This window comes from Mya arenaria, chromosome 8, assembly GCF_026914265.1.
Source record: "Mya arenaria isolate MELC-2E11 chromosome 8, ASM2691426v1".
NCBI classification, from domain to species: Eukaryota; Metazoa; Mollusca; class Bivalvia; order Myida; family Myidae; genus Mya; species Mya arenaria.
Window position 1 is genome coordinate 40170109 of NC_069129.1, and position 24798 is coordinate 40194906.

Genomic DNA, 24798 nt, shown 5'->3' on the forward strand with positions numbered 1-24798 from the left:
CTAAAGACTGGTTAACTGTAGTTAATAGTTTACTTCTTTAAATAGACCAATCAGAGCCACATATTTTATACACTATCTTGGTTATTGATGTATGTGACTTGAATGAATTTATATACTGGGCAATGATGTTGTAAAAAAGGACGTACTAGATAAACTGTAAGTCACTCTCTGGAAATGAATCTTGTTGAATTAACTATAACCCGTACTTGAAAGGCCCTAGTATGTACAAGCAATACATGTGCAAATTTGTCATATTATTTTTATGTCAGACTCTTTAACCAATGTTAGAGTTTGGACATAATTTCCAACAAATGTTAACCACTTTTAGGCATAGAGCCCGTACAAATTAAGGTCAAGGCCACACTTAGGGGTCAAAGGTGAGTTAGCAATTGTTTGTGTCTGCTCAATAGCTGATAAACTTCAGATACTGAAAGAATATTGAATCAAATAAGCATAAAACGTTAACCACATAGGGGTGTAGTGTTCCAGCAACATACCTTCCAAGGCCCCAATTTGGGTCAAATGAGCACTTCATGCCTTCTCCGTTCTACACATCAACCTATGAAAGAGTTTAAAATTGACTAACTTAGCATAAATGTACACATCAAGCCAACATTACGAGGGAATGTACCAGCCTCGTGTCTTCAAGGTCAGCTCTCTTCAACCAATGAAAAGTATTTTGAAATAACCTGACACAAATATCTCCTACATTGAGATGATGATACTTACCAGAAACTTCATTTTTTATTATAATTTTGATTTTTGCATGATTTTGAAAATCCAATAAGACAAGGCAACACTGTCTATAAACCAGCACTGTCACATGAATGTGATAAACCCCCTGAAAGGCCACATTAGACAGTAATCCATTAGTATTTGGACCTATATGGACAGATAGCCTTAGTATGTTAAATATTTTCATGATGACCTTCCACGCCTTCCTATGGCGTTTGAAACTATTGATAGCTAACATTTTTAAAGAGCAAACATGAAGATGATGAATCACTGCAAGATGGAGTGGATGTCAATTCCTGTCTGTTTTGCTTTTAAATTAGATTGTTAGGCATTATTGAACATGTATGTAAATAAAAAAAGAGTTATTTTTGCAAATGAACACCTTCACTAGAAAATGGTGTGACCAAATTAAAGAAAGGGAGTTAAGATCAAGCAAATTCATTGAATTGATATCCCCTGCCAGATTAGGCAAAGGAGATGACGTGGAAATGACGTGTTTGTAATAAACCGAAACATCCAATACGGCTGCAGACTGATGGCCTCTTTGACCTAGTAACCTAGATTTTGACACCACTTTCAAGATTCCAAGGTTTTTTAAGTTTGGACCTAGAGAACTAGTGTTTTTTTATCCCATGTGGCCATGTTTCAAACTAAGCCAAGATTTCATTGAGACAATTTTTTACAAGTTTCATGAAGTTTCGAGTGGATAAATTGCCTCTGTTTGTTCACAAGTCCTCTAAGATTTGATTTAACAACCCATTTTTTTACCCCATGTGACCCACTTATAGTCTACCAAGATTACATTCTGACCACAGTTTAATCAAAGTCTGGCATGACCTAGTTTCTGACCTCATGTTCCCCAATATCAAACTAGTCATTGATTTCATCAAGGAAAACATTTTGATTAAATTTCATAAATATTGGACCTGATATATTACGTCTAGAATTCCCTTGATATTTTCTAAGATTTGACACAGTGATATAGTTTTGATCCCACTTAAAATATAGTTAGATTCAAGCAAACATACTGTCCAAGTTTGAACATGATCTGTCAATCAATGCCCAAACACCAATGTCTTGGGGCTTTTGTAGATTGCTGCTATATTTATGCATTTTGTAATCAGAAATAAATATCATCCACTATTTTTCATTATTTTTCAGAATAACTTTCTTACTTGACAAGATATCATCAAGAACTTTCAAGACATTGTTGATGAGGTATTCTGGGGCATTTTGACATAAAAACAAAGTATAATAATGTCAACAGTCTTTTCCGAAATAATGTGAATGCTTTTTGATCCAAAATCTGATAAAAACTATTATGTAAAATTTATTACCCCAAAACATGTCACCAAGAATATATGTTTCATCCCCTCCCCCCCAAAAAAAAATAAATAAAAAAATATTAGTAAGTGTTCAGGTTACACACCACCATTGTCATTTCCTCTATAATTCAATGTGAAATGATTATTTTTAGACAACATTTAAAGGCATTTCGAGCGAATGCAGACTATGATAAACATATATATTCTTAAAGTACAAGCTTTAAATTACCTTTTAAGCCAATAAAAAAGGGGGGTCAAGTTATTACTAAGAAAAATCTCTCCACTTGAAAAACAAACTCTCAAAATGGCACAGTCCGCCATGACAGTTCTTCCAAGATTACCTTTCAACTATAGGGCAGCAGTTTATGCTTAAATCTCTATTCTAAATAATAAATCAAGCAATAATAGATACTTAAGGTATAAAAGTTTCAGGAATAAGGATATTTTTTATTTACAGTGTATTGAGCATGTGAAAACATGTCTATCAGTCATGAAAACATTTTTTTTATTGAGAATTTTCCACACAACGGAAGTACATATGACGCAATGGTGACGTCATACCTTCAGATGTTATCTTTAACAAAATGGCTGATGAAAGCCACAATGAGCAAGAAAATTAATGTTTTTTTTATACAACAACACTTAATAACTTCAATCATAGACAAAAGGTATATGCATATAATGATTAAGAGTTTAATACTGTACACGATTATAAATCTACAACTTGGGTACTATCTAGTATTTTAAAAACCGATTGTACTATCGATAATCAGTTACTTGAGTGGAACCGATCATCGATAGTAAAATTGCAACCGATTTCCAACACTAGTTAACCTTAACTTACTTAACTCGGGGCTTTGTCACATAACACTTCAATGGATAATTCAATTAAAACCTCGAGGCAATCACTAGCTGTACAGCTACATATATGTACCTAAAACACATCACAATACTAACAAAGACTCATTTACCCTTCTCAGAACTCAGTTGTAGAATTCTTTAATCTGACTGGACACTAATACTTGAACTTCTTGAAGTATGATCATTTGTAACACTCGGAAGCAGGTATAAGCAAAGCCGAACAAATACTGAAGTGTTTTATTTACAAAATATGCACCAATACAACATCAATATTTACAATGTCATAATTAATAATGTAAGATAAAAAGGAGAACTGCTGAGCAAAGGCAATGCTCGTCTTTGTTTTTATGTTGAAAAACATGCATAACTCGATCAATATCTTAACTCTTTGTTTTAAACATAAGCTTATAATGTTAGTAGAAAGGGATTTCATCAACTGCCTATTACAAATCTATAAAAAATTACACAACTAATACCAAAGTGAACATTTTATTTCATTTTTTCTATTCTGACTTAACCTTGAATACCAACTTACTAAAAAAATTTACAATAAAAAATAATCAATAAAGAAAATATATTTTTGTTATGCATTTGATTGTGCAAAATTTCATGAATTGCAGTTCAACTACTGTTAAGATTGAAATGAATATCAACCATCAATTCTAAGTGTTTTATCAGCATGTATGTTTGTACAGATGCTCTTCCTTGTATGTAAATTATGACATGTCATCTTTACATCTCATCAAGATTCAAATACAAAATGAACTGCCAATTAATCAGGGGTTGAAAGGAATTACAACTCGCTCTCAATAAAACTCTCCCTTGTTGAACAAGATAGTATATTGAATCTTAATCCATGTACTGGTACATTTGTTTTCCCAGAGTTATCATGTATCTTTTACAACCCTCAGTGTGTTTTACAGTTATGAAAATTTATATCAGGGTGGTTCCGCATTGTGTCATTTACTAATATGTTTTACTTCTATTAGTTCACCAGTGGTGTTTAGCAAACTGTCCATCTCTCATAATGCTATCTTCTTCCACCTCTGTTCTGTGTATTTTGACCTTGACCTTGTTGGCGACCTTGACCTCGACCTTGTGGTACATTGCCTTGAAAACCTTGCTGACCCCTGCCAATGTTGGGGCTGTAATTTGACCTCTGACCTTGACCTGATTGGCCACTAGGTCTCTGCTGTCTGTTCTGATTAAAATTTTGACCATTACCTGAAAATACAAAGAAATCTATAATGTACTGCAAATATTTTAAGGATTTATCTTTATTGCAATAAAGCTTCAAGATTTCAATATTAAGACAGTTCATGAAATAAAGAAGATTTTGTACCCTTTTTTCCCTAATTATTCATTGGGAAAAATAAATCCTTTCAGGCATTGTGAAAGTGTTAAAAAAACAGCTATAAAACCAACTGAGCCCCCAGACCAAGGACCATGTTTCTGTTTTGTTGTTGTCTGCAGCCTAGTCTAAAAGGGGTTGAACCTTTCAACTGAAATATTGGATTGGCCTCAATACAAATCCCATACTTACCCATGTTTCTGTTTGGCTGCTGTCCAGGCCCTGGTCTGACTGGGGGTGACCCTCGACCCCCAGGGTTGTTCAACTGAGAGAGGGGGTTGCCCCCACTCCCATCTAACTCTGTAGGTGACTTCCTTTGGTTGGCCTGCTCCTGATGAGAGAACATTCAATAAGATTTCTGTAACCAAATCTATGAAGTTTGATGTTGAAATTTTTAATAGTATGAAAGCTATAAAGAACAACATTTATGGTTAATGAGGTTTTTCCTTCTTTTACAAATTGCTCATGACCAGGGTTTTTGAGTTTTTCAAATAGAAAATTATAAATAAAAAGGCCCATAACCTTACTGTCAGTAAACCCCTAAACCCTTGATATTGGTGCGTACAGACGGACGAAATAACTGACATACAGGGTGATAACTATATTGCACCCAGAATATATTTCAGAGCCCTTACAATTGAAATATGTAAATGCAAAGGTATCATTAGCAGGTGATGTTAACATACAGGCTTACCTCTTTGTTTTTGACAGGATTGGCATAATCTGGATTTGGTTCGCTCATATTTGGGGTTTCAGTGAACTGTAGACAAAACCTGGAAAATAATTTGTTTCATTCTTCTTTTAAGATTCTAATTTTGTCCGAAAAAATATGTTGATGTTGTTGTGCTTTTTTTCATTCAAACATGGGGAATAATTCAACAACTATCAAAGCCAGAGTTAAAAACCTTGTTAAACATATGGACATTGTCCCTTTTCCGTTTTGATATATAGTTGAACACCGTTAATCCGAAATCATAGGGACCCAAGAAATTATTTCGGAATAGCGATAATTCAGATTAACAATTTTCAGAAAATGACAGAGTTTGCGAATTATAGATGACGAGAAAAACTAAGCTGTAAGGTTACACGTTACTAATTCCATACATTCATTTGAGTGATCTTCCGTTTACAAAAATACCCGTTGATTTATTGTTTAGACAAACAATTTGTTATCATACTTCTTTATTAAAACAACATAAAACATTTAAAACAAAATGACAGCACATGTATGCATCCAGAACATAGTCAAGAATTGTTCGGTAGAGGGTCGATTGAGCAATGCGGCAATCGAATCTGATGAGATAGACATTTTCGAATGATATTCAGGTTGTTTTATCCAGCAATTACATGTATATACACACTACTTCACCAAAATTAAACGCTCATTTTTTGACATCGATGTTTGTAATATATGAGTGTTCAATGTCATTCTTTAACAAGCGCTAATTGTGCTCCATTGTCACATTAAGCCGATGCCCGAGTGCATTCGCAGAATGGTGTGAAAAACTATGACATGATCAAGTTCCAAATAGGCCATGTGGTTTGAGAAAAGAAGATTTTCAAAGATTTCCCTATATAAGTCTATAAGATACTTGTGACCCACAGGGCAGGGCCAGTTTAGACCCCAGGGGCACGATTTGAACAAACTCGGTAGAGGACTTCTATATGATGCTACATACAAAATAACAAGGGTCAGGCCTAGCATTTTTTTAGACAAGAAGATTTTCAAAGATTTCCATTTATAAGTAGATTAGAAACTTGTGACCCCCTAAAAAGGGCAGTTTTGACCCAAGAGGCATAATTTTAACTTAGAAGAGTGCTACTTGGAAAGGTTTTGGTCAATTAGATTTTTAAACTTTCTCCTTGCGGTTGCCATGGCAACCAGAGTTCTGCATGGAATACATTTCTTTGAACAATTTTAGACGGGCACCATCCAAGGAACATCCCAGTGAAGTTTCATCTTAATTGGCCAGGTGGTTTAGGAGTAAAAGCAATTGTTGACTGACGGTGACCTAAAAAGAGCTTAAAAACTTACTCTCCAATTTTGGTTATTCCACCATTCTTGCCAGCATAGAGTGTCAAACAATTCTTGAAAATATTTGTATATCTGAAATAGAACAAAATCAGTCTTATTAATACATAAATTTGAACAAAATGTAACACATACTATCATTATGTGAAACAATATACTATATAATACATAACACTGGACTTACGTCAAAAGGCAGAAGCTAAAAAATCCCAAGTTTTCAGGAGCAACATTCTTTTGTTTGTTATTTGTAATTTGATAACACATGGTTTTGTTTACAAAATGCAGAAGTTACCATTTAAGAAGTTAAAATTTTAGCTTTACTATTTCTCTGTGAACTGTCCAATCATTTTTAGACATTTTGATAACATGATACAACACCCTTTTCCATTTATTCCACATTTCGCAATAAAATGCAGCTCGCCTTTATAATTTCAGTGATGTAAACATTATGAAACCGGAAACAGTGCACCTTCTGCATTTTGATGTGAGGCCATCTATAGTAAACTGCAGCTATTTGAACTGTTTCACTCAACATTGTTACCCGCTGCACTGTTGTTGCTGACGCCAGTCATTGGATAATGATAAGAACAAGGGATTTACAGCTACCATTTGAATCAGCCCATATCACCCAGATGCTTTGTTTATGCAGACAAAATTTCAATACTTTCCTTCACTTCTTCTGATGTTTGTAGAACATATGTGTATGTGTATGTGTATGTAATTACATTGATATTCTGAGAGGTGAATAATTCTACAAAATTTATCACATTTGGAAGTACATAATAATTCATATCCATGTATGTTTCTCCAATATCAGTATAAAGTTTACAATCAAGAACAAATTGATACTGATCCTCAAGCATTTTCTTTCCATATATGGAATAGCTTCTGGCTTGAGCCAAAGTAATTGTGGATTTTGGATTGTACACTTACCCCTTTACAAGCTTGCAGATGTCACCGGAGCAGACCAGCTCTCCTATTTCGTCCCAGATTGAGATGTTGATGCTTCCCGTTTTGTCCGCAACCTTGCATGACCGTACTGTGTGGTTGTCCTTTGTTCTTGTGGCAGCACCTGAAATACATATCATACAATCCTTTTATTGCTAATAAGGGTTATATTTCTATTTCAGGCCCCTCAAAATAGGGTAGGTAGGTTTGATTTGTAATGAAATAGTAATTCATTTTTAGATAAACCATACATGCCATATTTTCTGGAGACCATTCAGGGGGATTTGTTCAGAAAGGCTGAAATTTAGGGGGATTTTGGTAGTATTCAGGGGGATTTCTTTAGCAAGTTTAAGTTGGCGAAATTTCAAAGTATTTTTAGACGCAAGTACGAAAAAATGTATTTACATAATATATGTTGTTATGAAAACCTCTAACTTTTTCATTATACAGAATTATTTTATGTCATGATTTATCATATTCTTATGATACACTGTCATGTCATACTGTAATACTGTAAATTAAATTTACCTTCCTCCAAAGTCTTTTAAAAAATTCTGCTTAATACTATCAGCTATGATGACGTTCAGACACTAAGAGAATGGAATGAATATTATTAATTTCTTCCTTTTCCAAAATAGTAATATTTCTTTGCCTTTGATCATTACTTCAAATTAATTGATCACTTGTTGTTAAGGTTTCCTTTTAGCATTTATCATACCTTTTTTTAAACAGTATATTCGCCCTTGAGGAGTTGTTTCTTTACAGTCAGTTTCACTGACATACTGTGGTTTCACTTTGTCATTATTGCCTGATGTAAAATCTCTAAAAAAAATAAAAAATAAATAAAAATAATTTAAAATTCCGGGGGATTTTTACCTCCCGCCGGGAGACCGGGGGATGGATCGAAATTCCGGGATATTTTTTCCCCCGCCGGGGGATATGGCATGTATGATAAACTAAAAATGTATTTCTGACAATAATGAATTAACTTAAAATGTATTTCTGACAATAATGAATTTGTTAACTGCTTAATCATGCTGTATATAAGGCCTTTTTTTATGAATTGGTTAACGGATCCGCCGCCCAATTATTTCGAAAACTCAAAAAAAAAAAAAAAAATGAAAAAAAAAACCCAGAGAAATTGATAAAATATATTGTCCTGTGTTTGTCCCAGGGGGGCATTAATAGTGAAACAAATTATATGGAGACTACTATTCAAGTAATCAAAATCTGGGGTAACTTAATTTTTGTTATAGCTGCAGAGAAATATCTTAACTTCAAAGAATTCATTACTGAATATAAAGTCATTTTTATTATTTACATTTCCATATTCCATTTAATAAATAATTGAGTCAGTGAAATTTGTTACATTGTGGTTTTTCTGTTGAGAAGAAGTAGTGCCCAGCAATAAGGAGACACAGGCATATTCATTGTAATGTTGATTTGTGGAAATAGTGTTGAAAATAGGACACTCTTGTAGTCAGGATGTGCTTCAAAAAACATCAACAAAAAGTGACAGTAAAACTGAAAGTTTGTAATAATATTGACTTAAAGCTGCACTCTCACCGATATACCATTTTTACAACTTTTTTTTATTTTTTGTCTTGGAAAAAACAATTTTTTGCATAAATATCTGCAACCCAATGATATATGATTGCTGACAAAAAATCAGATCGTAGATTTTCATATTTCCGTTCCAAAAATAATGTTTTATGGCTTAAACCGTAACTAAAGGTTTAGAAAAAATGCATAAAACATCAGTTTTTGAACAGAAATATAAAAAACTGTGATCTATTTTTTTGTCAGCAGTCCTATATAACTGGTTTCCATGGGTTTTCGCAAAAATTGGCTCGTTCCAAGACAAAAAATAAAAAAAAGTTGTCAAAACATTCAATCTGTGAGAGTGCAGCTTTAAAATGTGACATTATTTTAAGGTGGAAGTGTATAAAATGCTTATTTAATGATTACATTAATTTGAATTTGAAATTGGTAGGAGAGAAAATTGGACTGTAAAGCCAAACATACTGGTATGTGTATGACAAAGTGAGCATTTGAACATATCAATATTCATTATAATATTGAGGCATTGAAGACATTGTGTTGCATAGAAATCAAAACATACTTAAGCATTTCATATGTATCTATGAACATGTCTTTCCTGTTTGTTGTTATTTTGATCTTTTGGTTTTGGGTTTCGCCACAAATGCTATGAAAAATACATGTACATGTATTGTAAAATTAGAATGAGTATGAAATCCTTTTTTCTTTTCTTTTTTTTTCGCACCACCCGTCCAACATTTTTAAAAAAAAATCCGTTAACCAATTAATAAAAGAAAATGGCCTAAAGAATAAACTTATAAAAGGAAAAACTCACCAACTTCTAACACAATGAAGATGACATTGAGGTTCTTCTGTGATGGTTTTACATCCTTTATGTATGCATATTGCAGATTGTCTGTCATGATCTAAGCTGTATGAAAAGAAAAAAGCATTAGTGCCATGTGAAAAGTAATAGTACCAACATGGGTCTGATAAAGCTGGATTCACACTACGACGTTTGGTTTACTGACGTTAGGGCAAACGTCCAGCTCTGCTCTTAAAAAAATTATAAAAGTTTATAAGAGATGAAGTTCCCTGGCGAACTTTGTGTTTGTTGAAACTTTTAAACATGCAAAAACTTTGTCAACATTTTGAACACAGTGAATCCGTAGCTTTGCCAAAGTTTGGTGAACTTTGGACAATGGATCGTAACAGATATGACCACTTTTTAAAGAAGACGTGGGATGCTGACCTCACCTCACTTCTGAGCTGAGCATTTGTTTGTCTTAGTTGGACTAAGTCAGCGACAGCTACACATAAGCTACATCTGCTTTAACAAAAGATTGCCTACGCTAATAGAAAAAATACAATGTTTGCAAATGCTGCCAACACTGTCAAATGCTAGGAAATTTCATTTACGTTGATGAAAAATGTTGGTAGTGTGACTGTAAAAAATCCATCTTGCAAACGCAACTTTGCTGATGTTTTGGCCATTCTTAGACTTTTCAAACGCTGACCAATGCTGGTTCAAACGTTCATAGTGTGAACCCACCTTAAAAACAACAGGAAATCATATTACTCATATAAGTAGTATACATCCAGGGGCATACTCATTTAATGCAGAGACAGTTGAGCTGAAAAAAAAACAAAGAACAAGAATATTACTAAATGTGATGGATGCTCCCCAAACACCCATTTTCTATGATAAGGCAGAAATTGTAATACAATGTGCTGGTAGAAGGTAAATTATTATACACAAATTAGAAAAAATCAGAACATGAAAAGATATAGGCAGGTGTGAGAATTAAATTTTAAAGCAAATTCCAAGAATTGAAACTCAAAAGTTGTTGAAATAATTTGTATAATCTATAGTTTTCAATATATCAAAGACCTTTCAAACAATTGAAGTAGGTCCTAAAAATGTGTCATGATTTAAAAAAAATATTCACAGAGGGGTCACTCTCCTGCTGGACCAATCCCCGCCTCCCTACTACTAAATAGTTAATACCTTCCAGCGCCGCTGTTTGTTTGAAAATACTGTGCACACAAGATCTAATTATTAAATTTAACCATCAGTCATTTGATTTGTTTCATACTAATGTAAAAACAACTTGAAAGGGATAAATGAGACCCCCAAAGGCCCTCCTTAATAAGTAATAGGGACAGTGAAAATAGTGCAAATGTTAGTTGTCCCCCTTGTGCAGTTGTTGTTTATACTAACTCTAATAAGTGGCCAGCATAGACACATATTATGCAAACAAATCAATCAAACCGTGCTTGAAAATAATTTGTGTCCCGTTTGACACATCTGAGTTACATAAACCTTTACAATTTATATAAAATGGATATAAATGAAAAAACTTACGATTCCTAAAGGTTTTTGATCAAGGCAACTTTAAAAATAAGGGAAACAACTCTTACGGTTTGTAATTGTCATAACGGCAGTTTGGTATCGGTTTCCTTGAACGGTGAATTTGATTTTTGATAAGAACAAAAATCAAATCTTCAAAAAATATCAGAAAATAAGACAGTGTTCAATGAAATTATAATAACATATTATTCAATTGTAACATTCCAACCGCTTTGATATATCCGCATACATTGTATAAAATTTATATTATAAATGTAACAGAAAACTGTAAATAAGAGATTTTTCATCTGTATGGGTCTAATTGATCCCTTTATAATCAGAGGAGGAAATGACCATGTCTAAAAGTTATAATGCAACGACTGTGTATTTACGTACACATATGTGGTTAACTTCTAACATTGATTGAACATACTCAGTGTTAAAACATATAAAAATACTTTATAAAGATCCTGGACCATTCCTTTTCTAAGATAATTCAATCAAACCATGTCTGTTTACATGTAAATGAGGTACACGTGTTCGTTTTACCATTATTTTTTGGTAATTTAGGACACTACATTATTTAACGGTTAGCCATGCACAAATCAGTTCTTAAAACCTAACACCAGTCCATCGTTCGGTTGTAAGGCTTGGGCAGGTGGAAATTGACACAGTACGTGGTCATAAATTGGCTCAGGGATAAACACATAGAGAGCTGACTTATCAAAAGACAATTCAAGACAACACATGTACCATACTAGAGTATCTACCATGGCCAAGAGTGTCAAATAGGTGCATCCCAACCCGAGCGTAGTTTTCTTTTAGCGCAAACATGCGAGTTTTACCGAGTTTCCGCAGATCACCCTGCACGAGATGAACCTATCCACACGAGCGACCGTGCCTAGTTTAAGGAATGTTTGGCATGATAATCCCCTGCTGTGCATCTCCTGCTAATTGCACTGGTGTCACAGTAGGGGCTAATTTCCTGTGTATTCGTTTATAGGCCCAGGGCCATTTAGGGTCCATTTCTATAATACAAATCTCCAAAACTGCACAGTGGGATACTCGGATCGGATACCTGATAAGACAATTAGGCAATAAGATTAAGATCAATTAACAGAGGTTGTGTACAAATACACGGTTTTTATTTTTATTTTATTTCTTTATTTTTTATTTATTTATTATTTATTTATTTTTATTTTATTTTTTTATTTATTTATTTTTTATTTATTTTTTTGGGGGGAGGGGCAATTATAGATGGCTTAAACTAGGCCTTTTTCGCAAACCTCAGTTACACAAAATATTTATAGTAAAAATGTATAAATACAGTTGCTGGACCTATTTTGTCCGTAGTGAAAAAGCAGTTTCATACGAGGTACATTTTTATATTTGTCTGTGGGAAAGAGGATTTCCAGCATGGTCAAATATTTGGATATACTTGTATAGGGTTGGAAATAGATAGATCTACTATTCTTCTGTTCAGAATTTCCTTTAATTTCACAATGCGTGAAAAATCAATCGTGAACCATTGAATTCTTGGTTTTGCTTCCCGATCTTTGGGAAGCAGTTGGTTCCAAATTAGGGAACATCTCGAAAGAGTCTCGATGTCTCACTGAAAAAAAAATGCTTTGGTTTCCCGATCGGTCAATTTCCTTCACAGATTATAAACCTAGTGGTCGTATCATGTGGTTTGTGACGTTCGAGTCGGATAAGGCGTAAAGAAAACAAACTTCCGTCGCCGAACTAGAGAGGATCACTGTCAGACGAGTATTCTGGTCTCCCATATGATCTCCGGGATATTGACTTGAAAAGAAAGTGCTTCTAGTGTTAATGCTTGGTAATTAAATATAAAAATTACGGTTTTGAATTGAAAAAAGCAACAACCTACAACATTGTATGAACAGGGAAAATAAAACATTGTTTTTAAGATTGTATCTACCAAATAGACTTTTTTATTAATTGTGCATATCAGTGCATAGTTCAAGGCAAATTAGGCCAACTGGTTGATCGATTTGGGTACCAGATTGCTCGACTTGAATGAGAGACTTAATCCAAACATCATGAAAACATCCCGGGATGTAAATTCCGGTCATGTTTGTTGTACCATGTTCCACCCTGTGTGATGTTGCCATATTCGAAAAGACTCGCATTGACCATTATAAATGTGACTTTGACCTTTATATCAGATTTTTGTCCAACATCGTTGACTTTGCCAGTAATTGTCCATAAAATGACATCGAAGTATAATTTTAGCACAACTAATGAATCTACCTGTTAGTTACAAGTGGAGGGCCGAGTGTTCCACCACCTCATATAGTTGGGTACATTTCTAAAGATGCTACAGTACTAGGTAGGAAGCAGCGGCTCACACAAACTTGTTGCAAAGAAGTGAAAAATGTCGTCTTAATGTATTCAATGAAAATCAATGCCCTTTCTGTTTGGCTTGTATTTAAAGCGATATGCCTGACTTGGACTGCACAGTAGCAAAGTTAAGCAAACTTTGACTTGTAAGGGTAATACAGTTCATGGATGGAAAATTTAAACAGAATGTAAACTAAAATTATGAATATTTATATGAAAAACTACAAAGCAAGCTCACTAGCCAAAAGTGTAAACATAAACCCCGTTTAACAGCACAGAGTAAACGCCAAAGACATAGAACACAAAAACAAAACAATAACAAACAAGGAACACGGAACAACAGCACAAAACTCCACAAACATCACAGTGCAGAGTGAGGAATCACGTGACTTCAACGGGGTTCTCACATGTGTCACCGCGGTTCAAATCCGATGTAAACAAGCAAGAAAGTGACAGTTATTTCTAAATAACTTTTTTGAGAGAAAAGATGGGAAATATTTCTTAGCCTATAAAAGACTATACTATTTTCTGCTTCTACAAGTCTAAAATATTTTGGATTTACTTGTATTTTAACGATGGAATTCTTGGCCAAAATTTCGAATCGACAGGACTTTGTAGAACGATGCAACGCTGTGTGCGCCGTGAGTCTTTGTTTTCTATACATTTCTTATAATTAGTAATATTTAAGACCTCAAACATGTGTTAAAATGTTGATTTTACTCATTTCATTCATTAAACGAATTGTTTGTAAAATTTATTTTAGTTCTTTTATGAATATCGATATTTCAAGAGAGGCTGTTGTTAACGTGAATTATATATTTGTTGTTGTTAACGTGAATTATTCTCATAACATGCTTAATTGATTTTATAAGTAGTTTGAACTACTCTCTCAACTTTGACAATAATGCATTCAACACTGAACTTTTATTCCAAATAATATTTCTTTTATGAAATGAATATATATCCATCCATTTGTTCGATTAAAAATGTCAAATTTATGTTCTAGGTTGGCCGTCATGGTGATATGTCCAAATTATCCATTGTTCTTCTGTAAGAGACGGAGTCAACCCTTATATGTTTCACCAAATGTTGACAAAAGATGGATAAATTTAATTGATGCAGTGATGAGTACATTCAAATGGAAGACAATATATACTCCAACCAACCCCGTTCAATGTACATCCCCTGGTAAAAGCAAGTCAACAGCGAAGAAATGATTGAACTACGTTTTAATGTACAATAAATCATTAAACTATTGAATAAAAGAAATAGTGATTACATGTTTTGCTGGTTGGATCCATTGCATTTGTATATGATGTCATTATAAACTACTTATTTCTTTTTTTCATGATATAAGAAAAACCCTTTGAGTGAAATGATTCAAAACGTCGCACACATAATGTAAAAAATCAACCCTTTTAAGTTATGGATTTTATGTATGCAATAAAAATTTATTTGATATATGTTTGCGTATCACATAAGTAAAGTCATGTTGTTGTTTATATAAATATAATCATATACCATTGTTGTTTGACATTACAAATTATAGAAATTGTGATTTATTATTTGTAAAAGATTTCTCAATGTGATGATATTAAAGGAACTGTGCACCAGATGATCAAATTGCAAGAAAAAAAGAAAATTGTCGAAAACTGACATAAACTTGGTTTAAATGTGTACAATGCATTGAAACTTACTAACTGAAGTACCACATAGTTTACAATTTATTTAAAGATGCACTCTTACTCCAAAATAAGATTTACCACAATTAAACATATTTTTCAATATTTTTATATATTCCAAAAAGGATGAATAAATGTCGAAAACAATGGTTCTAATGAAAGATACCGAGTTTAATTTGAAAGAAATGAGCTTAACACACGGCCTTTCTACCTTATAAAACTATAGTAGACAACAGTAAATATTTTAGCATTCACCAATCATTTAATATTTTTGCACTTTCTGCTATTAAATACACGGTTACAATCTTGTTATCAGTAATTAATATGTTCCATAAACGCATAATTTAGTAAGAAGTTAAAGGTTTATCAGATAACATTTATGTTTGTTATACATGTGTATGTATTGATTTTGAATAAGAGTGTCACTTTAAGTTTAGCAGTTATTTTTCCATTAAAAAAGATTACTGGGTATGTCGTTATAATAGATTTCATTCCTTATGCGTGATTGGATAGTCGATGTTATCACGTGATATTACCAAGTTAGGTTTATAGCTTAAATATACCACTCGATAGAAGTAAGCCTTCGTAGCACAGTGGATACAACACTAGATTTTAATTTTGGCGACACAGATCCTGAGATTCGTTACAGAATAAAACTTTTTTTGGTGCCAATCTGGTGTACAGTCCCTTTAAATATGTTAAAGCTATTTTAAGAAAATCGTATAGATATTTAGAAACATTGCCAAATTGTTAGTCATGGGCAAAAGTTATTATAGATATATTGCAATCACTAGGATTTTATGATGCATGGCTATTTCAAATTGTTGGTGATTTTAATATATATTTAAAGTGAACTGAAACAGAGACTAAAATGTATATGTACAAAAAATGGTTTGCTGAATTTATTAATTCAGCTACAGTCAAAACGTTTGTTTTGTTCACTGATTGTAAGTTACAACCTCTTTTGTGTGCTGTTAATATAGTTAAATTTAGGAAAGCATTGACGAGACATAGACTTTCGTCAGGGGTCAGGTAAGAAATTGAGGCCGGTAGATGGCACAAACCTAAACCTATTTCTGAATTTGAAGGGAAAAGTCAAGTTTGCCATAAAATAGTAGATGAGTTTCATTTCTTGTTTGAATGTACTTTATTTAGTTATTGAAGAAGACAATACAATACATACATAAAAACTTTTTAAATAGACCAAATATAACCAAATTTGTTGAACTTTTACAAATACATGTACCAATAAAACTATTCAAAGGATCTGTCACCTCACTAGTGTTGTGCCGTGCGTTTTTAACTATAAACCCGTTATTTGACACCTATGTGGAATTAGCTATTGAAGTCCAAAACAAAATCCTTTTCACGACACCAAGTTCTTTTCACGATTTTATTATGTTGTTCTTTCATTAACAAATACTTGATGTAATAACACAGTGTGTGTAGTCCAAAAATTAACACCAAATATATTGTACAACAGCGACAACGCTATAGTTTGCTGGACTGTGGTAAAACCACCTTCGAGCTCAGACAAATTTCAAGAGTCTGTTTTCTATGAAGAACTACCTTTTTCTCCTTTTTTTTTTTTTAAACAATTAAAAAATCTGTTACTTTATATTGTGCAGCCCGGTCATGCCTACCATAAATTAAACCAATAGAAAAACAGGAAATACTTCATAAAGACTGTCAGCTCAGCTCAAACTAATTACTTCTGATTTCAAATAGTTCTTAATCAAAACGTATGTCAAGGTGCTAAATTAGATACAAAGGAGCAATAAAACAGTTAGCTTAAGTCAATATGGCTTCGAATGACAACTCCTGTGTTTGGCAATAAGCAACATCCTATATCGTTGGCGTTTGCCAACCTGTTACAAACACAGTTGCATATTTCAAATAACAGGTGTAAAACATCTAACAAATAATTTGTAAATAACCCAACGCTGAAATTATGAAAATGGTTTCAATTAACAAAACAATTTTATCCAAAGTATGGCATGACGTACAGCATAACACTATGGTTATATTATATTGAGTGTGTACTGTCTATGTTTAAGTTGTGTTTCGAAAGTATCTTGTTAGTAAAGATAAGTATACGTGTTTTAATATATATCGTGACCTACGATCGATTGATAGAAGTGCATTTAATTATATATATTATGAATTCCATTGGTGTATGTTCATGGACATAAGGCCTTTATACATTTGAATAAACTATGAAACTTTATTATCACAACTCGAGGCTTGTCGTCTGCAGCACAATGGAAACATTGTCATATGGTATTATTTGAAAAGTGAAAACCTTGTTTCCGCATAACACGCTATGCTCGGGTTGGAGATGAACCTTTTTACACGAAAGGCCATGCCAGATACAAATTATCATCTTACGAGGGAAGGTCATTTTCATGGTAGTCAATTTCGTTGTCAGTGCTTCTTATTATTTCCCGATTTCTTATGGATAAAGATATTTTGACCATTTTCGAAGCACGAATTTAACTGGAGCGTGGACAGTTTGATGGTTAACCTTTAGGAATGGCGATTTTGTTATTTAATTGTTATTGCTATTTGTCGTTTATTGAGTGTTGAATTTCTTTAACTTTGGAACGAACATGAGACGGGTTTGGCGGAAGTGAATTTTGCCTTCCATTTTATTGTATCTATTACTTCATCAATTTAATTTATCCACCTTTGTAAACATTTGGTGGAACTGCAGAAGGATACTGAATATTTGGAAGTTTCAAATCGATCAAATTGGTGTAAATTCATACCATGAATAAGAGCTTTAGGTTGTTTAAATTCTCGTCACAAATGAGGGGGCATTACAAACCATAAAATAGAATAAACTGAACATGTTATGATAAGTTTGTTAAGGATACCGACTTAACATAGTCAGCTTTATTGTGATGAGAAGAAGTTTACATTTATGACAGCACATATCACTATAACGTTTACAACAGCAATTCATGAAAATTCGATATTTATTGAAAAAACTAATATAACATTTAACGAACAATTCGTTTTATGAGAGTAATGAGCTTTTTAACGCATGTCTGATATCTTAACTATTACAGATGACTAAGAAATATGTACAAAACAAAGAATCACGGCGCACACAGCGTAGCATCGTTCTACAAAATCCCGTCGATCCGAAATTTTGGCAAAGGATTCCATCGTTAAAATACAAGTAAATCCAAAATATTTCACACTTGTAGAAGCAGAAAATAGCATAGGCTTTTATAGGCTAAGAAATATTTTCCAATCTTTTCTCTCAAAAAAATATTTAGAAATAACTGTCACTTTCTTGCTTGTTTACATCAGTTTTTAACCGCGGTGACACATGTGAGAACCCCGTTGAAGTAACGTGATTTATCACCCTGTATACTATAATTTTATATAAACTAGGTATGTTTATCAAGGATTGTTAGGTACCGCCTTCGAACGGTCAGTAAAATGAAGTTGCCAATTGTTCGAACATGGAACAATTGTAGGTACACGCACAAAATGGAAACCAGCTTGTGAAGCATCGGTTTGCAACTAAGCATCGAAAATGGAACGATCTAGTGTAGAATATGGCGCGTACTTTTTACGCTTGAATTTCGTTATTGTAAACACGAAACACAGCGATGAAAAACGCCAACACACTGCAATTTTAATTGAACAGTAGGAAATATTGTCCAAAGGATCTTAACACACTGAGTGTACACACATACACACAATTTTTTGCGTATATATATAGGTCATTGTGAGCTGTTGTTGTATTTCGAAATGTATTGGCGACACACGTGGATCTGAGGAGGATAGCGTCGATTTAGTTACGGGATCCATCAATGTAATTTCCTTCGTTGTAATGTGATATGTTTTCAATTGACGTTGGGTTGTTGTGATGCGTTATCTTTCAAAATACATTTTTAGAAATCGGAGAAAAGGGTCTCCTTGGATTTTTAATGCCTTTTGGTATCGTTTAATGCGCATTATTTCTACAATAGTTTATTTATGTGAAATAATGTGATTGACGTCACATTCAACTAAACGGCAGCTAGTGCAGTCGGGATCAAGCCCATTCGGAACTCCTCAGCCATTTTTTATCGAAATCATGATGCAGTCAATACAGGATTTGTGTATCAATGAAAGGCCGTTCATGTAACTTTAACAAGTAACCCAGCAAACACATAACGTTGTGACAACGTTGTATTTACGTTACATCTAACGCATTCTTAGCTTTGCTGTATGACATTGTCACAATGTTCTTAACGTTGTCACAACGATAATTTGGGAACCAACCTTTATATAACGTTACCACAACGTTGAGACAAAAATGCATTCTAACGTTGTAACAATCATGTATTAAGTGTTGTGTATTGGTTGCCAAAGCAACGGTGTCACAACGCCAAGAAAACCTCCACATTCGTAACGTTGCGACAACGTTATGGCATAACGTTGCTGCACCATGTTATGTCTAAATCTCTAGATGGAATCATATTATGTTGATGATTCAACACATGTGTAAAAGAAGTTGTCGAAATTTGACCTTTTACTATATATATATAGTATTTACAGATTAAACATTAAACATTCTAAATAAACAAAAGAATCATACTCACGCTATTGTTTTAATAAAATATTTAAAAAAAATAAGCAAATTAAATTCAGTTTGGAAAAAGGGTGTAATGTGCCTATGATTTTAACTGATTATATCGGTCATTTATCACTGAACAACATGAGCAATGTTTATTATAAAAATGCGTGGATCAACTTGTATAGTAGGTCTAAAAGAAACCTTAAAGAGTCCAGAATTGACCAGTATGATATATTGTAAAAAAAAATTATATGATGATTCTGATACAAAAATCTCTGTTTCTTTGGAGAAAAGAAAAGTTTATATTTCGAATTCACGTTCTAAATCATGCTCTTTAAAAAGTTGAGTTGACATGCGTAAGACGTTAAGTTGAATAAACTTAGATAATCCTGGTGGCATGATTGTTACAGTATCTTGCGCAACGTGCATTAATCAAACAATACATTTAATACATAATTCTGTGTCTATCAAAACGACCAAGACGATGATGTCACGACGTCACGACGTCAGGACAACGTTTTTTTAGTTTAAGGCAACCGCGAAAAAATATCTCAAAGTTCTTAACACAACGTCAGAACAACGTTAAGAGAACGTTGTCACATCACAAACATTTCATTATCATTCTAATACTTGCAAATCGTTATGAGATACTTTTACAGCTAATTAGTGAAAAATAGTTACAAATAAATTTCACAACGTTGTGATAACGATGTGTCAACGTTATATAATAACCTTAAAATGCCACAACCTTCCTAAACGTTATATTAACGTTATGTATTTGCTGGGAACAAACCAGGACCCCATCGACACAAAAAGTGACATTCGATAAACACTCGTCATACAAACCGAGACAAGTGATACAACATATATAGTCTTGGAGTAAGATTTGTTGTTGGTCCCAAATATATTCAACAGTCTCTGGCAGTTAATTTCTTAAATCTTGAAACAAAAACAAAACCTTGCAAAATATAAGTAAACAAAACTGTCACTGTTGTAAAAGGTCATATAAAAAAGAATACTTTTTGATTGTTTTCTTTGTACAAACTGAACAGATGGCTCATTTGTACATTCTTTTGAAGGAAACAGTTCCTTTTTTTGTTCTGATTTCTGAATGACTAATATATTTTTAAAGAATGATTTAACGAACTATTTATGTAGTCCTCTAACGTCCAAGGTAACATGAACAAACTTCCAAAACCCCAACTAAATTGCTCAGTTTATAAACAATGCTCGGCAGTAATCTGAGACAGTCTTGAAAACACCATCTGCAGGCTTCCGTGACACAAACTCGTCATTGAACCTTTTCTCGTGTTACAGAGTTGGAACCCCGTGATAATGTTGTATTTAAATTGTTTCACAATCGTTGTAAAATTAATAGGTTTAAACTAAGGATTGTCGTTAGGGATGTCACACATATAGGGTTAAGGCTTGACACTAGAAGTCATAATCACGTTCAGAAATACAATGTATATCATACATTGTATGCTCTATGACAAATTCTAAAAATATATGAACAATTAATTACGTATCAAATTCCATTAATATGATTTGAGACAAATGACAAGTTCTTTCAGCCTTGTTAACACACAGGTAGCAATATTTCTAAATTCTAAAGAAGCATTGCCGTTACATAAGTTATTAAAGTGCTCAAGACAAATAGAGGCATTCTTATTTAAACCGGTATGGTCAGGATGACGGGAAGGGTTCAGGGGCATGTCCAGGAGTTGACATAAGAGGGGGCGTTACTTAGGTGCGTAAGCGTTCGACTTGCGTCCTTCCCTCGGAACCGAAATTGATTTGGTTTAAAAGTTTTGGAATTGGGGTTTGATGGGTACTCCACGAAGAAAAAAATACCAATTTCTTGTCCGAAATGGTGCGTCTTGGACGTGTTTCATTTCTTTTTTACTAAATTGAAATAAAAAGTAAATTTTGACAATTTTAAGGGGGGTGCTTTCGCCCACCCTGTACCGCTAATGGGGTGGCACAACCGTCAATTCCCCTAAAACTTTAATTGCACTGAGGTCTTGAAATGTCACGTATATTAGTTGATGCGTTTCAACGATGTATTCAAGAATGTTCTTATGCACTTTATAATGTGGGAATAGTTATGAGAAAAACGAAAAATATGCTCATACGCCCCCCCCCCCAAACACACACCTGCTGGAACCGCCACTGGGCATCGGCCTTTTTTGCCACTAGCGCGTGGCCGATATCATCATCCCACCGTGACGACTTCAAAACGAGTCTACCGCCTATGACCTCGATATATAATACACTATATTGACAGTTTCTGTTTTGCTCGTGTGTATGTCTAACATTTTTCACAAAAACAATGGCGACAGAGGCATCTTTTCGATGTCAGCTAAAAAGTGGGAGATACTGTGTGATTCACTCTAACAAAATATATGATTTAACGGATTTTGTTGACAAACACCCCGGTGGTAAACAGTTAATTGCCGACCAAGTTGGCATGGATGTTACGCAACTTATGAAAAATGACATTCACATACATTCACCGGTAGCTTACAAAATTCTTGAAAGATTCTACATTGGAGAATATATGCCAGTGAGTATATTGTGGTACATAGTGAAAATACATAATCATAAATTAAACCATGTTCTTACATCACGTTCACACTGATATTGGCTGCTTATGGAAACGTGCAAATTTGCAGGTGACTGTAATCAATGTATGGATTTTTGTACTTTCATGCCAGTGGGATGTTAATGTATAATAGCTGTATGGGTGGGAAAAGTGCTGACAGGGAGAGTAGTACTCAATTGAAGACTCCAATCAGTCATTTTTGTGTGTGCTCAACTTGAAGATATTTTAATAAATCTGGTCATATATGATATAGGCTGATGTTTATTGGGGTCATAAAGTAAACCTTATAGGGTATACATGAGGTTTGATGCTGTTTGCTAAAGAGGGTTATACAACACAATTTGTAACATACCTTATGGGGTATAATGGTACATAAGATAAAGAAGAAACCTTTTAGGTCAGAGACTACTAAATACATTTCCTATATATACTTGAAATAACACTGATTTCGAGTGCTTAACAACCCCAAACAACGATTATGGGGAGAAAGTTCCACATGTGTACTAAACATTACACAACGTTAGCAAATAAGTTACAATTATTAGAAGAAAAATAAAACTGACTGAACGTAACCACTGTGTGTTCGATAAAGTGACGGAATCCGTTGTTGGAGTACAAACACTGTGAAGAAAAAAAATAAAAAAATAGATCAAGAAGATCCAGCATGTCCAGCCTGTTTATGAAACCACAAACCATTCAGATTCAAAACCTATAAATATGGTAATAAGCCAATGGCTTGAGGTGGTATAACCATGCTTTGATTCACTGTCATGTGCTAGTTAAAAGAAATTAGGCATGTAAAATGAATAGGCACTTCCACATTTGTGTAATTAGCCCTTTAGAGTTTAAGGGGTATACATGCGGTGTGTTGATTAAGCTGTTCTCTATCGAGCAGTTTATAACAATAACAAACTTAATCTGGTAAAACCGTTCATTAGAAGAGACTACCATCTAGATCTATATCCAGGTTGTTGTAAGTCAGCGCCTTTTATATAAGGAATTAATTGCGGGATTGATGTCATTATTGGGTAATGAACGCAGTTTGGCTGGTTAAAGTGAGTGGTGTCCAAAGGACTCCACGCTTTCTTAAACCAGCCCAACTGCGTTCATATCCCCTATTATGACATCAACCGCGCAATTCATTCCTTATATGTTTACACCAATAGTTCATTATTTCATTCAAGAATTGTTAAAAAAGTACTTCATTTCCTTTAAAAAAAATTCTTTCTCACCCCTTCTGTAAATAGAAGGACCCGACTGTAAAAGGAAACGGTTTATCAAATGACGTCACAATAACGCGGGAAAAAGTCTATCACTTCAAATCACTTTCAAACATACAATTGAAACACTAATGACAACAATACATTTAACATATCATATAATTACACTTTCTAACATGTTGATTTAAGTTTTTCGGAGCCTGCTGACACAATACAAACAATAACAAGGTAAACAATTTTCATGTTTATGGTTATGCAATGCGAAAATATTCACAATTGCCGAAAGACAGTTCCTATAGGAATGTAAGTTGAGGTGTAAATATCGTGCGATGTGATACTCTGCCTATGCCAATGACCCTTATATATACCCAGTTGCTCGATGTCAGAATAAACCTGATTGTGACCTTACTGCATGAATATATTAGATTGAAAGACCAAACTGATACTATCACTAATATTGATGAACCAAAACACTGACCAGGATTTAAATAACTACTAGAATATATACATTAACAGTTGAAAAATAATATTATTTGTCCTTTTTGTCCTTTAAGGATAATATCAAACCACATTATCTGTCCATGCTAAACCAAACGCTTTTTGATGTTCCAGGCTACATTTAGAGTACTTGGGTAAACTAAACTTAAGTGTCCCAAAATTTGGAATTATTTGATATGCAGACCTTCATGATTAAATATATTGGAATGAGAACAAAAACTGAGACAATCGCCAAAACTAACGAGGGAAAACATGGATCCCATTATTAGCGTAATTTGATATTTAAAGAAACATTTAAAGTTGAAAAAAAAAATATCCGTATTGCATAGTTGAAATATTGTATGAGTATTTCAAAACAAATGAAATTTCATGGCTAATTAGTCATTCATCTGATAATACATTGCATTGATGTGACACTGCATATTGAAACACATAAATGTACTTTCTGTTCCATATATACAATGTATCGCAGTATATCAGTTTATCAGTATTATTGCACATTCCAAATATTTACATGATGATCCAAAAGAAATGATAATTTTAGTACATAAGACATGACTATTTATAAAACCAAACAAAAAAATATTGACCAATTTACACCATAGGTGGAAATATCCATTAGCAAAATACTAATCTGTTTATAGTTCATAATAATATGCGAAAAATTGTTTGCACCTGTGAAAATCCTCAACTAGTGTTTCTTCGAGGCCTTTTT

The 24798-nt window shown here is 33.6% G+C and overlaps 2 protein-coding genes across 3 annotated transcripts in view; one reads left to right on the plus strand and one right to left on the minus strand.

Moving 5' to 3' along the window:
* Window positions 1-3144: 3144 nt before the first annotated feature.
* LOC128243564 (SOSS complex subunit B1-like) lies at window positions 3145-11203 on the minus strand. Of its 2 annotated transcripts, none has more exons than XM_052961408.1 (7): window positions 11157-11203; window positions 9627-9722; window positions 7238-7376; window positions 6308-6379; window positions 4967-5045; window positions 4465-4603; window positions 3145-4145 (listed from the first exon to the last, which is right to left on the minus strand). In XM_052961408.1, the coding sequence occupies exons 2-7, from the start codon at window positions 9712-9714 to the stop codon at window positions 3952-3954; spliced, it is 711 nt and encodes a 236-aa protein (XP_052817368.1). In that variant the 5' UTR covers window positions 9715-9722; window positions 11157-11203; the 3' UTR covers window positions 3145-3951. The 2 variants fall into 2 exon arrangements, with proteins under 2 accessions (XP_052817368.1, XP_052817370.1); XM_052961410.1 differs by lacking the exon at window positions 11157-11203 and adding an exon at window positions 10402-10425.
* A 10825-nt stretch (window positions 11204-22028) lies between these two features.
* Window positions 22029-24798, plus strand: part of LOC128243241 (fatty acid 2-hydroxylase-like) — a 28797-nt gene continuing 26027 nt past the window's right edge. Inside the window, exon 1 of the mRNA XM_052960864.1 lies at window positions 22029-22326. Coding sequence (XP_052816824.1) covers window positions 22093-22326 — 234 coding nt within the window. The 5' untranslated portion in view covers window positions 22029-22092. The remainder of the gene's footprint in view (window positions 22327-24798) is intronic.